Source organism: Octodon degus, unplaced genomic scaffold (assembly GCF_000260255.1).
Source record: "Octodon degus isolate 3935 unplaced genomic scaffold, OctDeg1.0 scaffold00102, whole genome shotgun sequence".
Taxonomy (NCBI): domain Eukaryota; kingdom Metazoa; phylum Chordata; class Mammalia; order Rodentia; family Octodontidae; genus Octodon; species Octodon degus.
The window spans coordinates 7,860,415-7,883,880 of NW_004524678.1; the positions used below are offsets into that span (position 1 = coordinate 7,860,415).

The following is a 23,466-nucleotide window of genomic DNA, read 5'->3' on the forward strand; positions in this document are numbered from 1 at the left end:
TTCTTTCTTTCTTTCTTTCTTTCTTTCTTTCTTTCTTTCTTTCTTTCTTTCTTTCTTTTTCTTTTTTTTGTTTGTTTGTTTTTGGATGGTTCAGTCCATTGTTGGCGGGATCCCAGGAATGGCAGTTGGGAAGTAGAGAGGGAAGGAACGAGAATACAACTTTCCAGATTTTAACTTGAGTGACCCAACTCCAGCCACATGCCCTCATGCCACATTCAGCTGCTGATCCACTGTTAATCCACAGTGGATTGATCCACAGACAAGCATCGGGTATACTGATGTCTTCACGCACCGCATCCCCCACTGCCAAATACATGAAACTTTGAGTCCAAAATTAGACCCACGCATTTCTCACGTGCTTCCCTAATTTTGCTTGCTTTATTTTCTCCACTATTCTTTACTTTACTGAACATCAATGAATGCCACAATAATATCTTATCCTTTTGAATTTAAGATTACATACCATGATAATTTTTGTGAGTGTTTTAACCACTGAACTCTTATTAATCTTATTGTACATGAATATTATCTCTCCTAATTGATTATTTTAGCTTGTATATTGCTATTGCCATGTACCCCATGCTTTCATTTCCAATTTTGATTTGCAGTATTTTTATTTCATTGCACATTAAATGATAGAGTTACATGTATAATATGTGGGTAGCATATATAAAATATGGCAACCTGAATATTATCATATTTAAACTTCTAAACTCAATCTAACAGATTCTGTTCAGTGGACAAATTTCTGCTACTCACATCTACTGTATGATATCAACTGTTCTATCTTAGACTAAAGTTCTATTGTATCCATTTCATAGACTGGTAACATAGTTAATAATGTGCTTTGTATCTCAAAGTGATTTCAAATATAGATTTTAAATATCTGTAGTACCCACAATAAGATGCATAAGTTCAATTTAATTGACTGCAATTTCCTTATTGGCTGGTTATAGTATCTTTTTTCATAGTATTGTTGTCAGCTAGCCTTATTTGTACCCTGAATATCTGTGGGTCAATGAGTGCTTTTCCTTCTCTTTATGATGGATGAGACCTTGAATTAGCATTGGAGCTTGCAAGCTGGCCTCTCACCCCAGCTCTTCTCAGTAAAGGGAGCTACTCTTTCTCTGTTCCCTACATTTCATAATTTTGAAAGTTGAAAATGAGAATTTTGAGGACAAGGCAACCACCCAAACTCTTCTGGTATTCTCAGTTGGGATTAGGTCTGGCTGTCAGTCACAGAAAGTCAAGAAAAGTATGAAGTAAACAAGATAACAATGCTATTTCTCCACATGTAGAAGACCAGAACTATAAATAGTGCATTTCAGCAAGTACAGCTCTGTGGGCACCTTTTGCTTTTTTAATGTCCTCTGGTGCTTTCCTTCAAAATCAGCTCATTGACAACAAAGGAAGTTGGCCAAAATGTCCAAACATGTTAAAAATATAGAGGGCTGTTTGCTATAAAGCCTTTCTGCTTGGAATGCCATGGCAAGATTATAACTGGGTGAAAGATGAAATGTTGTCTTTATCATGAGCAAGGATGCTCTGATTAGTAACTTGAAGTTGCAGTACTATGGGTGCAGGGGGCATTATCATTAGGGAGGGAGCAGGCTCTTACACACTGTGTTGCAGCTGCCTGAAAATCCAGAAGGCTTTCTCTGTGGACATTTTGGTCAGAAATTTTATCAGAGTACTACAGAGGTTTCTTTTATTACCAGTTAGCTATATCACTAATTTTGAAGGTAAGCCTTCAAAATAAGTAATTTATACCTTTCCATCTATTAGTTTAGAAAAACAAAAAAGAAAAAAGTTTCCTCTCAGTGTTAATTTGCATTCTTCTCTAGTTCTTTTTAATTTGCCTATGTTTCATTAGGGATATATTTTTCATTTTTAAACTTACTTCTGATAAACATAATAGTTGTTCAGGGTAAAAGAAACTCAGTGAAAATAAGTATTTAAAATTAAAATTAAAGAAGGAAAGCATTTTTTATTGTGACTACTACCAATCCCGCTCAGAGGTAATGTTAATGTTCTTGTATTTCCTTGTGTATTTCGACACACACACACACACACATACTCACACACACATAAACACACACAAAAGGAAAGTACTGCTTTTAAACAGTTGAGAATATTCTCTGCAGTTGATTTCTTCTCAATAATAAATTGGTATATTAATTTTTAATGAGATTATTTAATTCAATTTTAGGGTCCATATTTTCAAACATTCCTCTATTACTTGATATTTATAGTTTCTAGTGGCATATTATCACACATGTAGTAGGATCATTTTCCTATATTCTTCTTACACAAGTATGTGAGTGAAATAAATTTTAATCATACTTGTTAGGCCAAATACAAATTTTGCCATTTTTTTACAGACTTCATAAAATTCTCCAAAAAGAAAAGTGGTGCCAACGTATTCTTGCAGTGTCAGCTGTGAACTTTGAACAATATGCAAAATTCTTAGTATTCTAGCTCCCAGATAAAAATGTATTTCTTCTCAATTCTAGTTATATTATTACATTAAAAGTTTACTAATCTTTTCACATACAAATTGCCCATTTGTATTTCTTTTTATCCTCAATTTCTATTTGTGTTTAACAGTACATTCATTAAAAGTACTTGCCTGATCTATATCTATATCTATATCTATATCTCTGTATCTATATAGAGATAGATATATCTATATCTTTAGCTATAACTATAGCTATTCTATCTAGCTACCTTATCTAACTATCTTATCACCATCTGTCTATCTGCCTACCTACCTATGGACTCATCTCTCCTTGGAGCACACCCACATTGACCCACAGTGACCTACCTGCTCCCAGCAGGCTTTCCTTCCCAGCACCACACCCTGCTATGAATCCCCAAGTGGCCTAATCGAACCTCACACACCCATGCTCCAGTCAGCTCCCCAGTGCCCTACCTAGGAACACATGAGGCTGATTGGACATCAGGATATAAGACACAACAACCACACACACACACACACACACATACATGCACATGTGTGGTGGTCCTTAGCATCTATAGATCCATGGAATGGTGGCGGTTATATGATCCTTACAACAATTATTAAGAAAAATGATATCATTTCACTGTTTTGCATTTTCAGTAATGGTGAAAATCAGTGATAGATTAACATGTGGTGCAAAAAGAAAAAAAAAAGTCACCAAATTAATAACAATTAATTACAATCTTCATATTCTTCACTAGATTACATTAAAAAAGTCAATGTGATACCTTTGATAAGTCAATGAGAATGATCAATTCTTCCACCTTAGAACCTTGATGTTTTGTTTGTTCATTTCTGAGACAGGGTCTTGCTGTGTAGTTTGGGCTGGCCTTGAATGCATATGAGCCCAAGCTCATATCAGACTCTCAGAGATCCTCCTACCTCAGCATCCCAAGTGGTGCCAAAGCACGCAAGTGCTACCACACCTGGCACAATGTTTGAATTCTTCAAATGTTCTGTTGATAGGATAAAAAGTTATCTACAAAAAATTTCTATTGCTTAGTAAAGTGACAGCTGTTCTCTGAAGGAAAAAGTCTTGCATAGGAGAGTTTTGTGCTAAACTAATTGCTTTTCATAAAATATAGTTTTTATCTAAAATGATTGCTGCATACGCCATGGTCATTGAACTATTTGACAACTGTATTTCAAAAATCAATAAAATACACCAAAAAGCTTGAAATTAGTTATGATCAATTACATAATTATTTTCAAAGAAAATATAGGATTTGGAAAAATCTTCCAATATAAACAGAATGGTATCCTGATGTTTCCACGCATTTCTGATGAGGCTGATGGTGAAACTCATCCTAACTCTGTATCTGTGTACCTGTATCTGCGTTGGCGTCTATATCTGTGTGTCTACATTTACATCCATGTCTAAGTCTGTATCTGTATTTACATCTACATGTATATTTATATATGATGTATACCATCTTTATATTCACATAAACATATAAAATATATGTAGTGTCATATGTAGTGTAATTTGTGACCATTTGGTAAATTTTCATAACTCTTTTAATTTGTTTTCCAAATTATTATTTGGAAATATGCCCTCTTACAAAACCATTCATGAATATACAAATCAGTTGAAAGAACAACATATACCAAAGAGTTTAAATGTCACTGAATATAGGAATTTCATTGATATTTTATACTATGCTCTTCAAAAGAAAGTTTCAGAAACAACCTTGTAGAGTTTTAATCTATCTCAAAGAAGTTCGTGTATAATTATATGAAAAGTCAGTAAAATATTCTCCTTTCTGACTAAATATCAGTGTGAGATGAGATCTTCATGTATAGCAAACAAAGCACCACACAGCAATACTTGGACACAGAAAGTCATATGATAATCCACCGGGTGCTGTTGCCCTAAACTAGATGCTGAAGAGGTTTGTAGAGCTGTAAACCAGTGCTACTTTTTGTTTTTGCATTGGAAAATATATTTTTTCTGATTTAAAATGTTGCTTATGGTAAAATGCCATACGTTTGTTATTATAATATAAGAGAGTACATAGTTTAACATGTTTTTATTTCTAAAGCTATAATTATGAATAAGTGGATTACAAACAAACAAAAACTATTTGAGATCCTCACTAATTATGAAGAATGTAAAAATATTCTAGAGTCAACTTAAAATAGTTGACTTGTATCAGTTGACTTGTCTCTGTCTCTGTCTTTTTCTCCACCTCATCCTCCTGTCCTCCTACTAATTTATTTTGTAGGATTTTTCTTTCTTTTCTTTTTTTTTTTTTTCCAGTGGGGTGTACTGGGGATGGAACTCAGGACCTTTCATTTACTAGACAGGTGCTTATGCTGCTGAGCTATCTCCTTGGTCCCTTATTGTGTGTCAATAACGTACTCTCCACATTTGGAAGAATTAGGCTATTCTGTAACTCTTTATTTCCTGAACTTATTGTTATATTCTGAAACTTTTTTTTTTCAAAATCAACTTTAATATTTTTGTAAAAAAAATTTAATTATTTATGTTTATTTATTGGTATATGGTCTCATTACACAGTTCTGACTTGTAGTGATCCTCCTGTCTCAGCCTCCCCAGTGCTGGGATTACAGGCCTGCAGCACAATGCACAGTTTTGGAGCTGGCACGGTGTGCCCAGGGTTCCAAGGCCAGCATGGCATGTGGTACCAGGGATCGAATCTGGATCCTTGTGTTTGCCTGGCAGGCACTTATGCCGCAGAGCTATCTCCCCACACCCGACTTTAATATTTCATTGTAATATTGAAAGAAAACATGATACCTTAATTGGAATCATAGACAATCTTAGATTTTTGGCTGAGATACATATTTTCTTAAAGGAATTAAAATATCTTTCTACAGAGCCAGGGAGCTGGCTCAGTAGAATAAACACTTGCCTGGCAAGTGCAAGGTCCTGAGTTTAATCCCTGATTCCGCCAAAAAAGAAAAAAAGAAAAAAAAATTAAGTGAAAATAGAACCCTAGTTTTGTAAAGGAAATACTACTAGCATCAAGTCATTACCACTGTGATGTTGCCCACTTATAACATCAGTGCTCTTAGGGGGACCCTCTCTCAGAAAAAAAAAATTTTCAGACTTTGCTAGGGACATTGCTAAATGAGAAGGGAGGGATTCAAATCCCAGGACTGCAAAACAAGTAAACAAAAACCAAGTTAGAAAAAAATCACATGACCTACGTATACCTTTTATTTTTATAGACATTGAGCTGATAAACTAATAAGCTACTTGAAAGCTAGAATTTTGTTACTTACTCTTTGTATATTATATGTATACAGGACATGTTGATTAAATATTTAATATTGCTTTTTGCTTATTAATCTCTAAGAAACATTTTTCCTTTAGTCAAAGTTAAGGGAAATATAATTACATTCATTATGATAATTTTAATGATGCAGAGAGCTTTTTAAAAATTTCCATATCAGTAAATAATGAATGTGCGTTTCATGAAGACTCTGATCATGGTAGTGGATTTTATTCTTTAGTTTTACTCTCTGAGTTTCATCATATATGTTTGACTGGAGGAATTTATTAGCTGTTTCTCAATTTCAAAATAAAAATGAAAACTATTCAGTTGAGATAAGGAGGAAAGAAAGTTTGTTTTTACTTGCTATTTTATATCATTTTACCATATCAGCTTATAGTTTTTGTCCTGGTTTTTATAAACTAAAATACACAAAATTTAAGTTGAATGCCAGTCATTATTGCTAGAAAAAATGAAATCTGTGGCACACAGCTGTGTTTAAAAGAATGGTATTGTTTATAATGAAATGTTTTAGCTATTCAAAGTGCTTTGGCAGTTTAATAGAAATGCTCTTCTTGAAAAAGTTTACACATTTTTCTGAAAATAATCATTGATGTAAAGTGAATTCTAATTATCAAAACAGACAAATCATTTGTAGGCTTATTAAAGCAAAGCTATTGAAGAAAAATAAATCTCTTTTAAGAACCAGGTGTATACAATTACACATAATCTCAATAAGCCATTATGATAATATGCCTGAAGGATCCAAATCAAATCGGAAATTTAAAATAAAATAATGAAACACATCCAGAAAGAAGTGAGAGTTTACTTAGGGTACAAATACCTTGCGAAGTTTAAAAATTGTTAAAGACAACTTGAAATGCTGCACAGACAGGAAAGCATCCATTTCTTTTATTTCTTTTTATTTTATCTTTTTTTCTATGTATTTGGTACAGGTTCTCGCTCATGTTTTCAGCCTCCCCAGTGCTGGAATTGCAGGTGTGCACCACCACTCCTGGAGTTGGTCACTAGCTCAGCGGGCCCTGGGGACAGAGCTGGCACAGCATGCTGGAAAGGGGATCGAACCTGGTGCCTGAGCTTGCCAAAGCAGGCACTTAGTCCACTGAGCTATCTCATCTGCCCTTATCAATTTCTAATGCACTGCTGGTGTTTAACTTCCTTTCTGTTGGACCTTCTGTTCCTCTCTACACTGATCAGACTGTAAGGGATCCTGTGTGAATGAGGCTGAATAGCAGGTACCCTATGCTGGTGGCTTTTCTGTTACCTCGCTACACAGCAATTCTGTGTATACTTGTAGAGAAGATCTCAGTAACTTAAGAGCAAAGATAGTGTAGTGGCTTGGAAAGCAATCTTCCCATGAGTAACTACGATTTGATCTTCCTGGGGGGAAACCAAGCTAAAGTAACAATCTCCTCCGATGCTTGCTCAGATCAGGTGGACGAAAACAGCAGGAAGTGCCTCTGACAGATTCCAGGACTCCAGTGTCTTCAACGAGACTCTGCGGATTACGAACATTCAGCGCCACCAAGGAGGCCGGTATTACTGCAAGGCAGAGAACGGCTTGGGCTCTCCAGCAATAAAGTCCATCAGAGTGGATGTGTACTGTAAGTAATTTTCCAGCTCCGCCATGCCGCCCGACATGGGCTTCTCTGTCCCACTGTGATTTTCTTAAAAATAATAGAATTCTCTCTAGTGGAGAGTGAAAGATGTATCCAACCTAATACGTGTCTCTGTCCAATGACGATTTTCTTAAAAATAGTAAAATTCTCTCTAGTGGAAAATGAAAAATGTAACAGATGATCATAGCTATTTTAGTATATTTCTGAGGAAGAAGTCATCATTAGAAATTTTCATATTTTATGATACATTATAGAACATGCACAAACTGCATGAATACTAAGATTCAGACAGTATTACGGATAACACCACTAATAAATGAGCTTTAGTGTGATTACATTTCTCATTTTTGTGAGGAGTCATACTTGTGTTTGTTAATTTTACCAATGTCTGATTCCAATCATATCTCTATCTATCTATCTATCTATCTATCATCTATCTATATGTTATCTCTTTGAGACAGGGTCTAACATAGCAATTCAGGCTGGCCTTGAGCTCACTTAGTACCGCAGGCTGGTCTTGAACTCACAAGATCCTCCAGCATCAGCCTCCCTAGTCCTGGGATTACAGGCGCGCACCATCATGCTTGGCTTACATGTCGTTATTTTTATATGCATAGCGTGTGTGTAGGGAAATATACCTAAGTTGGTTAGGAAATGACCAAAGATCTCTGTGCACAGTGTTTTAGATCCAGCTCTGATAAACATAGTCAGAACCAAGCCTAGGCCCCGTGGTGCCACCTAAACAGTGTTGTGTGATGTTTTTTTGTTGATGTTGTTCTGCCTAGCATTTTCCTTCATTTCATTTTTGTTAATCATACTTAAATTCTTCTTGGTTTCCTTGCTTCTCTTGCCACCAAATTAAAGCCTACATTCAATTTTGGTTTTTGCATGGGTCTATGTATTGTTTTTCTTTTTGTTTTTGTAATCAATGCCTATTAAACCGTCAAAATAGTGGATCCTGTCTTGGCATATTTGTGGGACTATGTAACATCCTTTGGTCTTTTAACCCCCTCTATTCACCTCCTTATCTTCTTTCTCCCTTCCTCTTCTCTAGTAGGTCTCTCTTCTACTTTTGCCTAACCTACTTTTAATTTTGTAAAAGACTTCACAGAGGAGACTACGCACCCAATATTTGTCTCTCCCGAGTGTGGTTTGTTTCCTTTAAAGTGACAGTTCCATCCACTTTCCTGAAAATGACATGGCTTCACCCTCCTTTAACACCAAGCAATATTGCCTTTGATGTATACACCACATTTTATACTCATGTTTTTTAAAGACATTCCTTTAGTTTTAAGTCTCCTTAAAAGTGGCATTTTTTCCTTTCCTTGGAGTAATTCAGACTTCCATCAAAAGGGAGAAGTTTCTGTTTTTCCTGCCTATTTATGCTTCAGCCCTGTTTCTTTCTTTGCAAGACAGGTGATGGGTAGTTAGGAAGGGGCCTAAAGTTGTACGCAATCTCCTCACCAGACCCAGCCCTGAGTGTCCTTTAGCTACTGCGGTGAGCAGGACCCAGATGAAGGAGGAACACTTATGACTCAGCTGCCAAGTTCAGATACTTTGTTCCCTCACACATAGGACTGAAGTCCATATTCCCTTCTCCTATTCATTTTCCTACCGTGAGCTCAGCCCTGTGGAAGAATTCTGTTGCCATTAACCCATGTGTCCTCTGTCCCTGTCACATAAGTGCAGGAGGCCATTTCTGTGTAAATGTCCTCCCTAGTTAAGACTTTGCCTTACCATATTTCTTGTAATGTTCTTCATATAGAATTTCAAATCAAATTGTTTGATTTAATGAATCATTTCAATAATATAACCTAGAGTATAGATCTTGGAGAGGTTTTTGTTGTTGTTGTTCTTGCTATTGTAGCTTAGGTTGTTTAGTTTTAGGCTATACCTCTTCAATACCTTAAAAGCAGTTTTATTATCTAAAATGTTCCAGAAACAAACAGATGGTTGTTTTTTTTTTGGTTTGGTAAATTTTGTTAGCAAACCCTTATGTAGCCAGTTTTTTTAGTGGAATATAATTGGAAGCTACTTGTAGAAAAAGATAAAAAAAAAAGTACTTTATGCTTTTTCTTTACCCTATTTTGCTTAAGTAATTACATGTTTTGCTCAGAAAATGGGCCTGATTATAGAAGAAAGCTACCTAGCCCATTGGATATGTGATATATTGATCATTTTTTGACATGTGTGCTGTTTTGTCTGTCTAAAGTCTTAAGACATCAGAAACACATTCCCCACAAGCTTTGAATAAGAGACCGGGACCTGCATTGCTACCATAATAGGTTTGGTAGTATTAAAAAATAATTGTATTGTTGGGTTAAAATTCAAATATTAATGGAGGAAATCACTCTTCAGAGAATTCAGAAATCATCTCTCTTGTGCCTTAAAGCTTTGTGAGCATCTATTTGCATCTCCCTACACACTCCAATCCTTACCCCTGTTGTTGTCCAGACTACATTGTACCTAAGTTCATACTTCATGGTTTACTGGAAGGAAAACACTGTTTCTGTTATCTTCCTAGCCCTTTGGTCACTTAATACTTTTATGCTGGAGACACTAGCTATGTCATCTTCCCTTTTAGATCCTGTGGCATTTTCCCCAGGGTTTTTCAGTCTGACCTTGATAAACTTCTTGTTCTACGTCATTTATCTGAAATGTCACTGTGACAATACCATATTTCAATATGATTTTTAGTGTCTTTTCAATGGCTAGCATTTATTAGAAAGCTATCTAAAATTTTATTATTTGAGAAAATAATATGTTAAATTTTGTACTGTATGAGTAAATATGTCATTTCTCTGATATAATATTCCAGAGGATCTTTTGAATCCCAGTGAAGATCTAATATGGAGACCCAGAGATATTTTCACAAAATTTTGCCTATTCATGAAGGCTTGAATAAAAAATTTTCTTTAGATTGCAGTTTTAAGCATGACTTGAATGATAAGGATATTTCACAGTAAAGACAACTGAAGCTCTTGGAAGAATCCATGTGTTCTAAATATAATCTTGACTGAAAACCAGTGCTTTTAGTTTGAAGTGTATTTATAATTTAAAACATCCTCTTGCATTATTAATAAGAACATGACTAACATGTTAATGCTATTTTTAAATTTGGAAAATTTGGTGGCTAAATTGCTTTATAAAATATAAGGTACATCTCTGCTTTGACATTGGGCTGGTGCATTGAATAGACAGACATCTTATGCACTATAACTACATTAATAACTGTTTAAGATTTTTTTTCCGAACTGGGGGTTGAACTCAGGCCCTTGCATTTGAAACTGCTCATTCTGCTCAGCCATCTCCCCAGCCCCAACTGTTTAAGATTCTGTGCCTTAACTATTTTAGGAAATACTAACACAATATGATCATTTTTTGTGTTTCAAGTCATGATTTTAGAGTCATCACCTTCACTGTGGATTTCTACTACTCCTTCTTACCTGGTTCCACATGGAAATTGCTGTTGATGTCTGTAGAGCTTGGGATACACTGATGGATATAGAGTATGAAGCACAACCAAAGAAACAAATCCACAGTCAGGATTATATTTACAACAAACTGAGACAGACTATAACCAGGATTTAATAATAATAAGAAAATAATAATAATGTCAGAATTTTGCCTTGTATACTTTTTTATATATTTAGGACAGGGTCTACAGGGTCTCACTATGTAGATTGGACTTGTAGTGATTCTTCTGTTTTTGGTCTCCCAAGCACTGCGATTACAAGTGTGCACCAGTAAGCCTAGTCTCAGTCACCATCTCAACACTACGGAAATTGAACCCTGGCTCTTGTGCTCTGCCTAAGGAGGTGCTTTAGTCCACTGAGCTATCTGGATGGCCCTTGGCCTTGTACACTTTGTGATAAATTTTCTCCACCAACTACCTATGAATGCTAATTAACATATAACATATGTATTAGTGTTATGCCTTCTTTACTCTTGAAGAGTTTTTATAATAGTGAAGATGGACTTCACTCATTAAATCTCATGTTCTGATCATAAGTGTGTGTTTTTTTTTTTTTTTTTTTACAGCTAAAAGGTACTTAAAATGAAATTTAACATTAACTATGCATTATTTTGATGAGGAAACTTAATTCTACCAGACAAACTTGCTGCACTGGTTCTTGATACAAAATGGGGTAACTTTTTAAAGATAGTTTAAAATATTTGTAAAATGATACTAACATTTTGATCACTTTAGATTTGACTTTACATTAGTAATTTTTTAACTAACTTTCTAAAACTTTTATAAAGTAGGAAACAAAATAGACTATATGGATTATATGAATGAATTACCAATTGCACATATCCTATTATTTTGATAAAGAATGCAATTTGAGGCATTATAATATTAACATTCTTCAATTTATAAGAATTAATATCTTATTTTTTTAAGAATTATAAAGAATTTCAAGAGTTTATATGTGATAATTTTGCAATGAAAGTATATGTACAGTGTAGCATGTTACAGACCACATAATGATTTCAAATTTTTCCAAAATTTGATCCCTAAATTCGTACAAATATTTCCATTCAAAACCTAATTTTAAAAAATGAGGCTGGGCAGATAGCTTTCCTGGCAAGCGCAAGGAGGGAGTTCAATCCTTGGTTCTGAAAAGAAAAAAGCTATCAAAATACAATTCTCTTCTGATGAGAAATAGCTTCAGAGGGTATCTCAGTCACTCTTCTCTTATTGCTGTGACAAAATCCCTGACACCCAAAATTAAGGAAGGAAAGGTTTATTCAGCTCACAGTTTGTTGATGTTTCAGTCCATACTCAGCTGGCTCTAAGGCAGAGTGGCACATGGAAGAGTGCAGCTGTTCATGACCATGGAAAACAGCAAAACAGCAAGTGCCAAAGGACAGGAGCAATGCTACTACTTGCAACAGAGAGCAAATCTCCCATATGTTGCATTCAGGCTATCTTCCCCAGACCAAGTGTAGCACTCACATCCATAATCCCAGCAGCATTCACACCCATAATCCCAGAAATGGATCAGGAATCAATCACAAACTGTAAAAGCCACCCCATGACTACCTGAGGCTTTGGGGGAACAACTAGACACAAGTCATAACTGAGGGTCTAAGAATTAATGATAATGTGTTTTTCAAGTATAAATTCTGTGGTATGGAAGCCTACTGTTCTCAGCATATGCATTTTTACCTCCCCTCAAAAAAACATGCCAAAACAATAGTAAAGGGAAAAAAACCACCAGGAACTGTGTGAAGGTCACCAATCACAAGGATAGAGAGAATAGAAGATCAGGTGACAGGAAAACAATTTTGAAGAATCAGATGATGGAACAGTCACTTCTTTACATACCAAACAAATCTTAAAGCACAGTGGCCAGTGTAAAGATAGCAATAGACACCCTCGTGTTCTAGGGAGCTTGAAAAGAGCAATGAATAGAGCTACTAGGTTGCCTCTGAGATTGAAGATGTGCTTGGTCTTGAAAAAAAAATTGTTCAGATCTCTGGAAAAGCAGAGTTACACAAGCAGCCCACCTTCCACACTCACACAGCCCAGGCAAGTTTCTATTCGGCCTTCCAAGAGTCTCAATTTGTACTTATTTTGAGCAGCTGAAAGACAATACTTAGTAACCTGAAGTCTTTTAGAAGAAGAACATGCTATGGTTAAATCTGGGTAATTTTTTTTTTTTTTTTTAGTACAGAGTTTACAGGGTCAGAGTGTGCAGTGTGCCCTCAGCCCCTGCCCAATTTCGGCTCTCTGAGTGCTGGTCCTCACCTGTAGTGTCACACAAGCAGAACGTCAGATCATTACTTTCTGTGAAAACTGGCAACACCTCAAAAAAGGGAACATGTATCCCCCAAAGCAGCAGTCTTGGTGAAATAATGCTTTCAAACGGAGCTACCAGCAAATTCTGTTCATGATTCTTCGATGTTCATTGATAAACTAATAACCAGAAGGCTGTCATATTATATTCATTGATAAACTAATAACCAGAAGGCTGTCATATTATTCTAGCCAGAAACAAAGTAGTTAAGACAATGTAATATGAAACAAGAATAAAGAAATCAAGAAACTAAAATACAAAGCAAAATATAATTATGGATACTTATAGTTCATATTATTGGAAAAGGGAAACTATTGGATTTATATAACAAAGCAGGAACAATATTAAGACTTTTGAGAAAAAACAAAGAAATTTCAAAATATGTTAAATTTAAGCATAAAAAGCATTGAAAGGATCAGAAGATAAACTTGAGGAAATCCTGAAGTAAAACAAAGTTTAACAATCGAGGTTATATTGCATAAGATAAAGAAGATAAGAAAATTAGAACAGTAGTTTAGCTGATCCAATGTTTGAATAATAAAAACTTGAACAATTAAAATTCCAGAAACAGAATTTTCAATTCAGAAAATCCCCATCATTGTCAGGCATATATTTTTAATTCGAAGAGAGCCATAGGTGCCTCTTGTGATGATATAAATAAAACCTATTTCAGCATGTCAACATGAAATTGAAATACATTAGGAACCAAATGAAGACGATACATTTGCAAAGCACATTTAGTTTCTCTAATATAGTGACAAGTAAACCATTAGGTACCAATGTGGCACAAATTTTCTCAACAGAAACCCAGAGACTAGAAAATTATTGAGCATAACTCTTGACATTCTGAACTTCTGAATTTCTCAACTGGAATTTTCTGCATAGTCAGATATTTTTTTCAAATATCAAAGAATGAAGAAATTCTTAGACCTGTGATGCTATCCAAACAGATTTCCCCTGTCCCTTTGCTCCTATGTCCTTGACCTGAGGACCATCCTCCTCTCTGGGGAAAGGCCCATCTTGCCATCAGGGTATGCAGCTTTGGCAGTGAGACATATGCACCAAGAAGGAGGAAGGGCACAGCAACCTACCCAGCCAGAAATCAGCCCCGTCGAACCTGGAGTTCAAGAGGTTGACAGATGTCCTAGCCAGATGGCCCAAGTGAAGCCAATCAGGCACAGAAGGTTAAATATTGCATGGTTTCTCTTATTTGAGAAACTCAAGGTATAAATTATTTAAAGAACAAGATACAAAATAGATGGTAAGAAATAGGGAGATATACTGTGTGATGACAGGAAGAGTTTTGGGGGTTGGAGGGAGGCAAAGGTGGTGGGATGAAGGAAAGTAGAAAAGATGGAGATGTGGTATGTGTAAGTACCGATTCCCCAGGAAGAATGTATTCATTATGGGTCACAAACAGGCACTAATTTTAAAGTGGGAGGCGCAAGTAGAACAGATTCAATCTGTAAGAAAAGGGAATCTCTTCAGAAAACAGATGGAACTCATGATTTATTTGAGGTTTTACCGAAGATCTTTAGATTTCTCACTTACTGCTTAATAATGTGGGCATGAGGGCACACGTAAGTGGATTCACAAAGTGCAAGAGCTGTGCCCAGAAGGCAAAAAGAAGTTGTGTGAATTGAAGTGGAGTCACTGCATATAAAGTTCACTTTTGAGAAATACTGGCCTAGCCTGCATAATACCAGCTCTTTATCTGACATAAAGCAAGCTATGAATATGTGGAGTATGAGGAGGACTAATACAAGACAGTGAAAGTGTCTTCAATTGTTGGTAGTATTTAAACATTTAGAAGTATGACAACAACAAAACTAAATATGAATACAACAGATGCCTTGGAAAAGGTTGTCTCTAAGTGTTGGAAATAGCCTATAGTTTTTGTATGCATAATTATTTAATTTCGAACAACTCTATTCATAGGTAGTTTTTCTAAAATTTGTAAATATGAATTCAAAGTTTTTTTACCCTTGAGGCTTTTGTTATTAAGTTCCAAAAGTCGAAACTAATTCTATTTTAAACTTTTATCAGAATTTTTTTAATTCTCTATCTTAAGGCTAGATTTATATTTGTATTTTTCTCAGTTATTTATAATTGATGTTTTTTGATACTTAGTATCTTTTTTCAAATTTTTAAAAGAATTGATATTCCTTGATATTTGACTCTTAGAAAGACATGAAAATATTTTATAAGCAAAGAATAAGCAACAGCACAGGGAATGTTGCACACTCTGATAATTCTTTTCCAAAAGCGTTTAGAATGACTCCATTACCATTTGCTTTCATATTGTTTAAAATAAAACTTTTTTTGTTGTTGTTTTTGTATTTTAGGGAAGAGTCTACAGGGTGTTCAGGGTCTTACTGCTAGATGGGACTCATAGCGATCCACCTGTTTACAGCCTCCCAAGAGCTGCGATTACAGGCACATGTCACCATGCCCAGCCTCTATTGCCATCTCAGCATACCCTGGCATGGAAGACCTGAGGATCAAACCCTTGGCCCCTGCACCTTTTTGCAGGTGCTTTCATCCCTGAGCTATTTGGCCTGCCTTTAGCTGAGGTTTTAAAAATAATGCATTAAATAATTGATAGCTTTACTGAGTTTGAGCAGCTCAAAGAAACAAAGTGAATTACAGAATTCATCTAAGTAGGATACAAATGTTAGGCAATAAGGGCAATAACAAATTAAGTAACCCAAATTGAAGTGCACCAATGCCGCAGGAAAGAAAATCCCAGGGAGTGAGAGTTACTGTACTTTCCGAGCAGGAGAGAAGCAGAGTTGACACCCCAGCTTGAAATAAGCAGGGTTTCTTCCTTGTTGCTTGTGGTGCTTGGGATTTCACTCGAGGCCTTCCCACTGAGCTACTTCTTTAAACTGGTTTTTTAAATTTTCTTTTTATTTTGAGATAAATTACCCCTAAATATCAGGTTGGTCTGGAGTTTCATATCCTCCTGTCCCAGCCTCCCAAAATAGCACTGGTATTGCAGGTCTGCAGCCTGAATGAGGAGCAGCTGAAGCCCATTTATCAAGGAAGCTTTTCTAGCAAGCAGCCTTGGATGACAGAGCTAGTGGCTTTGCTTCAGAGCAGAGTAGATGCACAACCAGGCCAGGATCATGAAAACAAGATCATCATGAGGGCCACCAATGGGGTGAGTTTCCTATCAGGTACTCTGTAGGGTGGGAAATTTTCTGAACTCAAGATTCTTAAACTGTAAAGTTTTACACACAGGCTGTGTTTCCAGCAGCCGCTTGGGCTGCAAACATTGTCCTTATGTAAACTGGAGTGGCAAGAGAACCTGTGAAAACAAGAAGCTCTTATTTGTACTTGAGAGGTTACTAATAAAGTTCTTTTCCCTCATCCAGTACCTCCACATTGCTCCCAGTGTCCAAGAGACTTTGAGGCTAATATGGCAATGACTAGGCACAGTACCAGATCCCTCGATCCCTCACAGTTCTGGACAGAGTAGGGTTTGTTTGTTTATTTATTTATTTATTTATTTATTTTGTATTTTAGGGAAGGGTCTACAGGGTTTTCAGGGTCTCACTGCTAGATTGGACTTGTAGTGACTCACCTGTTTATAACCTCCCAAAGAGCTGGGATTACAGCTGTGCACCACCACACTCAGTCTCAATTACTGTCTCAGCACGCCCCTGGAAGGGGGCAGCTTGGCAGGCCAAGGGATCGAACCCCTGACCCCTGTACCTGCTTGCAGGAGCTTTAATCTGCTGAGCTATTTGGGTGGCCATTCCAGAGTAGGGTTTAATACAAGCAGGAGAGAAGACCTCAGGTATTCTTCAGAGAAGGAGCAGTTTGACTCAATACACAGGAAGGAGAATAAAATAACAATGTTTGGAGAAATATTATTTAAGATGGTTTTATGAAGAAGCAAGAGATGAATTTGAAAGATGGTTTGTTGAGTGACGTTCAACTGTTTCTTTTATTGTTTTTTCCTCCCATAAGAATGATGAACTACCATTTACAGGACAATTTTTTTTTCAGTTTGGAAGCAGATGCTTTATTAACTGATCAAATCATAAAAACACCATGGTAGATATCTTCTAATAAGAAGGTAGTTCATCCTTCTAGTAAGCCCGTTGATCTGGTCTTCCCTATTCCCAGCATCTTCACCTTCCACAAAATGGGTGCTTTTTCTTCATTCCACCTCGTGGAGATGATAACTTGAATGGCCACAGGAAGTTATTTGCCTCTCTGAAGCATTTTCCAACAGTATAGATCTCATGAATCAGATCCTCCTTGCAGATGATTCCACATTTACCAAGAGATCAAGCAATCAATGAATTATCTGTCAAGGCAATTCGCTTCTTATTGATTTTGCCGTAGCCACGCTTGTATATTAGTTCATTCACTGACTTCAGGTTTGGGTGTCCCCGTGCAATGTAAGGCTCCACAATTCTCAGCATGTTAACTGAAGCCTTGTTGAACTTAACAAAGGTACCATTGAAGATTGGTGAAGGCAAAGAAGCTGCGACACTAGCGGAACTTTGGGCTCACACCACTGATACCCCTGATCCGGATGACAAAGGCCAGTTTGGGCTCTGCAGGGACATAGAAGTGGCCAGCTTTTCTCACCATCCTAGCAATTCAGATCTCAGTTCTGTACATCTCTCTGTACTCCTTATGATGGTGTCTGACTTTTTCATAGATGAGCTTCCTCCTCGCCTTGCGAAGCATCTTCTGGGCAAACTTCTTTTCAGATGCTTTATCTTTAACCCTGTGAAATGTCTTCGCTTTTTCTTAAGGGTTTTTGGTGTAGCAGGAATCTTCTTTTTCTTCTCTTCTACACACTCCATGGTTCCAGCCAGAAAAGAGCTATAGGACAATTAAAGTAAGGAAATCAGTTTTTGTGACTTGGTTTACTGATGAGAATCAGGTTTCTAATACTGATATAGAGACAGTCACCATGCTCTGAGATCCTAAAGGTTGTTTATATTCAAAAAAAATTACAGGTTCTCTCTGATTTTTGAAATTCAGATTTCTGCAACAAAACTGTCCTTTATTTACACTTTGGTAAAGTTAGTAACGCATGACAGTAGGTTGCCTAGCAACTGATAGCTAACCTTAACCAGACAGGATGTTCAACTCAGGAGTGAAGTAGCTTGTTTGATTTAGGCACTGGGCCAAGTCATATATATATATATAATTTCCTAGCTTTGTGGCTCCCAATATATTCCCCTCTTTTGTTTGTTTTTTCAGAAATGGGTATTCCATTGCAGTTAGAGAAGTTGTATTTGGAGAAGTCTTTAAAGGACCTTTTCATACTTGAAACCAGTCTAAAGATTGTAGGTACTTGAATTAAGCAAAATAACCCAATATAGGAAAAAAAAAGTATATATATTAATATTGTTTAGACAAGATATCACATCTGCATCTTGTCCTCTGAATAATTACTATGAAGACAACAATCTGCAATTTATTAATTACTGTAAATGACCTACTAACCTGTTTTAAAACTTTTTCGTTGCTATGTTATCTTTTTCTCATCAAAATGAATAAAAATTAAAAAAAGAAAGTCACATCTCCAAATATACTTGTCACCTTAGGATTCTCAAGGACATTTAAATGATATTCTAAGACTGTATTCCCCTAATTCTTTCACTTAGTGCCCACCGTGGCTCTTGCTCACAGGCTAATAGAGGTCATACGACTTTAAAGGTTAGGGTTTGATTAAAGCTTATTTTTAATTCAGAAAGAAATTAGATCAGAGGTGTTAGCTTAATCAGTTTTCATGTGCGCGGACACTGGTCACACATGAGACAAATCTTTTACATTATACATTCAACTTTTCGTAAGCGTTCTAATTCCTATAATATATCACATCCTGGTTTAATTCCACTTAGATGGTTGCATTTCCTTATATTCAGAATAAGCAGTGATTTTATTTCGGCTTCTTGTCTGTTAGATTTATTACAGTTTCATCCAAGAAAGGAGTGGGAGAGGAAGATAACATCTTATCAATTTATTTTACAAACCCAATTTATCTGTGTTGGAATTAAAATCACAACTGTCACAATGAAAACTACAGAGCTAAGGATACTGACAATGCCCTTTAGTTTTTTAAAAAAATTTGGACTCATCAATATGACTTCTAGGTAGTAAAGTTTGGGAAGGAACTAGCACAACTAATGGGATTTGGAAGCCTGACAGACCTGGAGCAGAACAAATGGCCTCAGTCAATCCCATTAGGTCCAATTTCTCTCACTCACTGCTTATCCTCCCAAAGCATCAGCCTTGGGTTTAGAAAATCTTAATAATGTTTGATGTGATAATTACAATGCTTATTAAAATGGGTGGCTATCCTGCTAATTACCCCATTAATAAAATTCAAGATGGGATTGTGCAATTGTTCTGTATGCTACAAATGAACAATGCTTGTTTATCAGTATTATTTACTAGTGGGACACACTACTAATTGATCTAATTCCCAAATAGTATTAGGATTTATAATAATAGAGCATAGTGAAGAAAAAAAACTATTTTTATATTTTTCCACTGCTTTTTTATTCAGAAGACACAAGGGAAGAATTATTTTTAACCCCTAGTAGCCCTACCGTTCTGAAGCTGATTATTATCCAGTCCCTGTTGGCCAAAGGTATTCTCATAGGACGGATTCACAGAGCACCAGGAGGAGCCTTTTCTTAAGCGTTCAGAGTGGCGGCTGGCAGCCTTGCCCTCGTTGCTTTGCACCTATTCCTCCTGCCTGGAGGCCAGTGTGCCTGATTCCGAACACCTCTGCCTTTCTAGCATCCTAATCCTGATGAGGATCCAACCTGATTCTGCACATCTCCTGTGTTTTGAACTGTGTGGCCACTGCTAATTAGCCTCACTCAATTTTCAGTGTTAACTGAGGACTCGCTGTGTGCAAAACACATTTTTGGAAGCTCTGGTGAGATTTAAAAAAAAAGCCTATAGCCTTTGCCCTAAAGAAGGTTTATAATGAGATGGAAATTTGAAAAAATATAGACAAAAAGAGCTTGGTTAAAAATGAGACTCCTGGGTCTAAAAATTAGTTTGCCTGTCAAAAGTACTAACATAAGAGTGATACCAAAAGTGGCATTAATTAGAAAACCCTCCTACATAGTATATTAAAGCATTCAAGAAGTGGATATAATTATCACATTGGTGTATATTTAACTTCTAGGTTGTTACCTGGATAAAAAACTATCAATTCTTAAGCAATCTTATTAACTGAAAGGTTGCAATGTTTTGCCTAAAGATTGAAGACTATTCTTGCAGGTGTCTAAGTTTATATTTTTGCCTGTATTACTACACAAAATGAGAAAGGAAAATGTCTCCATTGAATTTTAGTGGAGGTGTTCTGAAAAACATTATAAATAATTTACAGAAAACAGTCTATCCAAGAGGAGAACTGACCCATTAAATGGACTAGGGGTCCCTTGGAGAAAGCGTCCCGGGATGCGTGGCGCTCCTTAGCCAATGGTGAAGCGCGAGCCGGACGCTGCTGCTGCTGCCCCACCGGCCACACAAGCGAGTGAGCCCTGGTGTTCTGCTTCCGCTGTCAGCCTGCGCGCCTCTGAGTCCAGCTCCCCCGAAGCGTCACCCACTCCAACTCTGTGCTGCACACGTTTCATTTTTAAAAAGGACAAGGGGTAAGGGGGAATATCATTAGCCCAAATAAAGTGGTCTAATAAAATGGTTTAAATCTAAAAACACAAAGAAGGATGTGTAAGGTGATTTATTTTCATATTTATTTTTTTTAATTTTTTTTTTGTATTTTTAGTAAGGGTCTATAGGGTCTACAGGGTCTGTCTACGTAGATCAGACTCGTAGTGATCTGCCTGTGTTCAGCCTCCCAAGAGCTGGGTTTGCAGGTGTGTGCTACCACGCCCAGTCTCAATCACTGTCTCAGCATGCCCTGGGGGCCAGGTGGGCACCCAGGCCTGGGATCGAATCTCTGACCCTGCATCTGCCTAAGCAGGTGCTTTAATCAGCTGAGCTATTTGGCTGGCTCTGTTTTCATATATTTTTAAAGAGCTGAATATATTTGTTGGGGGAAAGAAAGCTTCGTTTCAGAGAGAAACAAAAGGGGGTCTTGAATGGGTGTGTGTGTGTGTGTGTGTGTGTGTATATATATATATATATATATATATATATAACTTGTCAAATTCTGAATAATACAGAAGATGAAATTTGAACTATAAATTAATGCTTACTCAAATATGTCACACTTTTAGCTATTATATTGTTATTGATGTTATTAGAATGCATTGTACCATCTAAATTAAAATTATTACGGTCCCAAGCAAACACTATAACCTTTATTCAGTAGCGTGGTCTGTGCTATTCATCGGGTCAAATACTTCAAAAAAAAAAAAAAAACAGTTGAAGACCAGATCCTCATAAAGAGAAAAATTTCCTATTAGTTGTATGCAAGATATGCTCCTTCCGATTAAGATAATTTCTACATCCTCCTTTTAAAGTAGGAATTTTATTTTGTCTTATTTTATTTCTCTGACACTCGAAGAAAATTCTTTTTGGCAAGGCGATAGGAGGCCACACTTGATCCTGCCCGGATACTTGCTACTTTTTGGCTCTTGAAACACGCTGCTGTCATTGAACATGAAGTACTGAAGAGTCTGAAAAGCAGTTTTTGGTCTCTTAGACTCAAAGTGAAATGACAACATCAGTGTCCTAGGAGGGGGCGTGGCTGGGTTTTGATTCCTGGTCACTTGAGTGTCACGCTAGGCTGGCAACATCAAAGCCCATGTGTCTGGACGTGGCGGTGAGCGGAGATCCGAGCTGGGATGCAATCCTGACGTCCGGGGAGCCATGAGCCAAGAAAACCAAAGTGTTTGTTTAATTCCCTGTATTTTCAGCGGTCCACTCTTGCAGTAATATTCTCACAAAGAAGAGAAGCTCTCGAGGTTTTTAGAAATACTTTCTCATTTTCAAAACTAAGGAAGCTAGGAAAGGCCAAGGGCTTCCTAGTTTTATTTTGGTTGTTGAGACAGGCTGTCATCACAGCCCCGTGCACCTCACCCACCTCACGAATTCTGTTTTTCAGACATCGTAGCCTGGTCTTCCATCATTTCACATCTTTACACTTTCCCCCGGGGGAGGGGGGGGAAGCCTCTCAAAAGCTCTTTCCTCCAGTAAAAGGCTCTATTCTCTCCATTTCCCTGTAAAGGGCTACCTCGGTGCACAGCTTAATTTGTTCCGTGGTTCAGGAGGACAGGCCACATTCTGTTCATACGGGAAAGATAGCCCTGTGTTTGTGGCCTGAAGCAGAGCTCACAAAGACAAAATTTTACCAAATGTTTTCATTTGCAAGACAAATTGTCCCCCGCCCCCCGCCAAAAGCATTTCAAACTGAAATAAACTGCATGCCATTGTCAGACACCACCCTTAAAAAGTTCAGCTTTACCATAGTACTGTAACTGAAATTTCAGTACTTGTTTTGTACTTTTGGGATATATATATATATATATATATATATATATATATATATATATATTGAATCTAACAAGAAAACCCTTTTCAAACAGGGAAGTAAGACAATTACAAGGTGATGCCTTGTATACCATAGTAGTTATTCAGAGTAGAACATACAGCCATGATATCTTGTCCATACAATATTACCACAAAATTTCTTTTTAATGAACTAAAAGTAACTAGCTGTATAACCATCATAAGTACCTTATGTACACTTCTTCTTCTTCTTCTTCTTCTTTTTCCTAAATGGTCCCCGTCACTGCTTTTCCTCCTATTCTGCTAAATTTAAACCCTCATCTCTGCAAAGCTGCGCTCCCACCCTCTTCCTCCTTCAGCAGAGCCTGCTCGCCGGCCTTGGCCTCGTGGTCACCTCCACAGCAGTGCTGCGCCGTGCTGCCCTGTCCACCCTGCCTTCGCATCTGTCCTGCCTTTCTTGGCTGTTTGCCGGTTACCTCTCTTTGCTCTCAGTTTTCCGTCTTGCTCTCCTGAGCTTGTGGTCATCTGATTGTGTTACAGGCACACAGCATCTTTTATGAAAGCTTGAGGTCATGACCGGATTTCAAGTTTTTCTGATTGCGAAAGGTTATGTGGAATGTAATAGCTTTTTGTAACATCATTCTCGAAGTCTGGAGCACTAACGATGAAGACAGCGTTGTCTCGTTATATCCACATCCAGTGAAGTAATTTTACAACTAGGCTCTGATCACGCAAGGAATGCTTGTCATTGAACAGGGCACATTCGTGCTTTCTGTACCCCCAAATGGGTTATGGAAAAC

General features: G+C 37.0%; 1 protein-coding gene across 2 annotated transcripts in view; it reads left to right on the plus strand.

The window, feature by feature from the left end:
- The window catches only part of Mdga2 (MAM domain containing glycosylphosphatidylinositol anchor 2), an 883,696-nt gene that overhangs the window by 460,681 nt on the left and 399,549 nt on the right, over positions 1 to 23,466 (plus strand). Inside the window, exon 3 of one of the 2 annotated variants that reach the window (XM_004638774.2) lies at positions 7,211 to 7,385. In XM_004638774.2, the coding sequence (XP_004638831.1) occupies positions 7,211 to 7,385 (175 nt within the window). The remainder of the gene's footprint in view (positions 1 to 7,210; positions 7,386 to 23,466) is intronic. The other variant, XM_004638776.2, reaches the window with a different exon arrangement.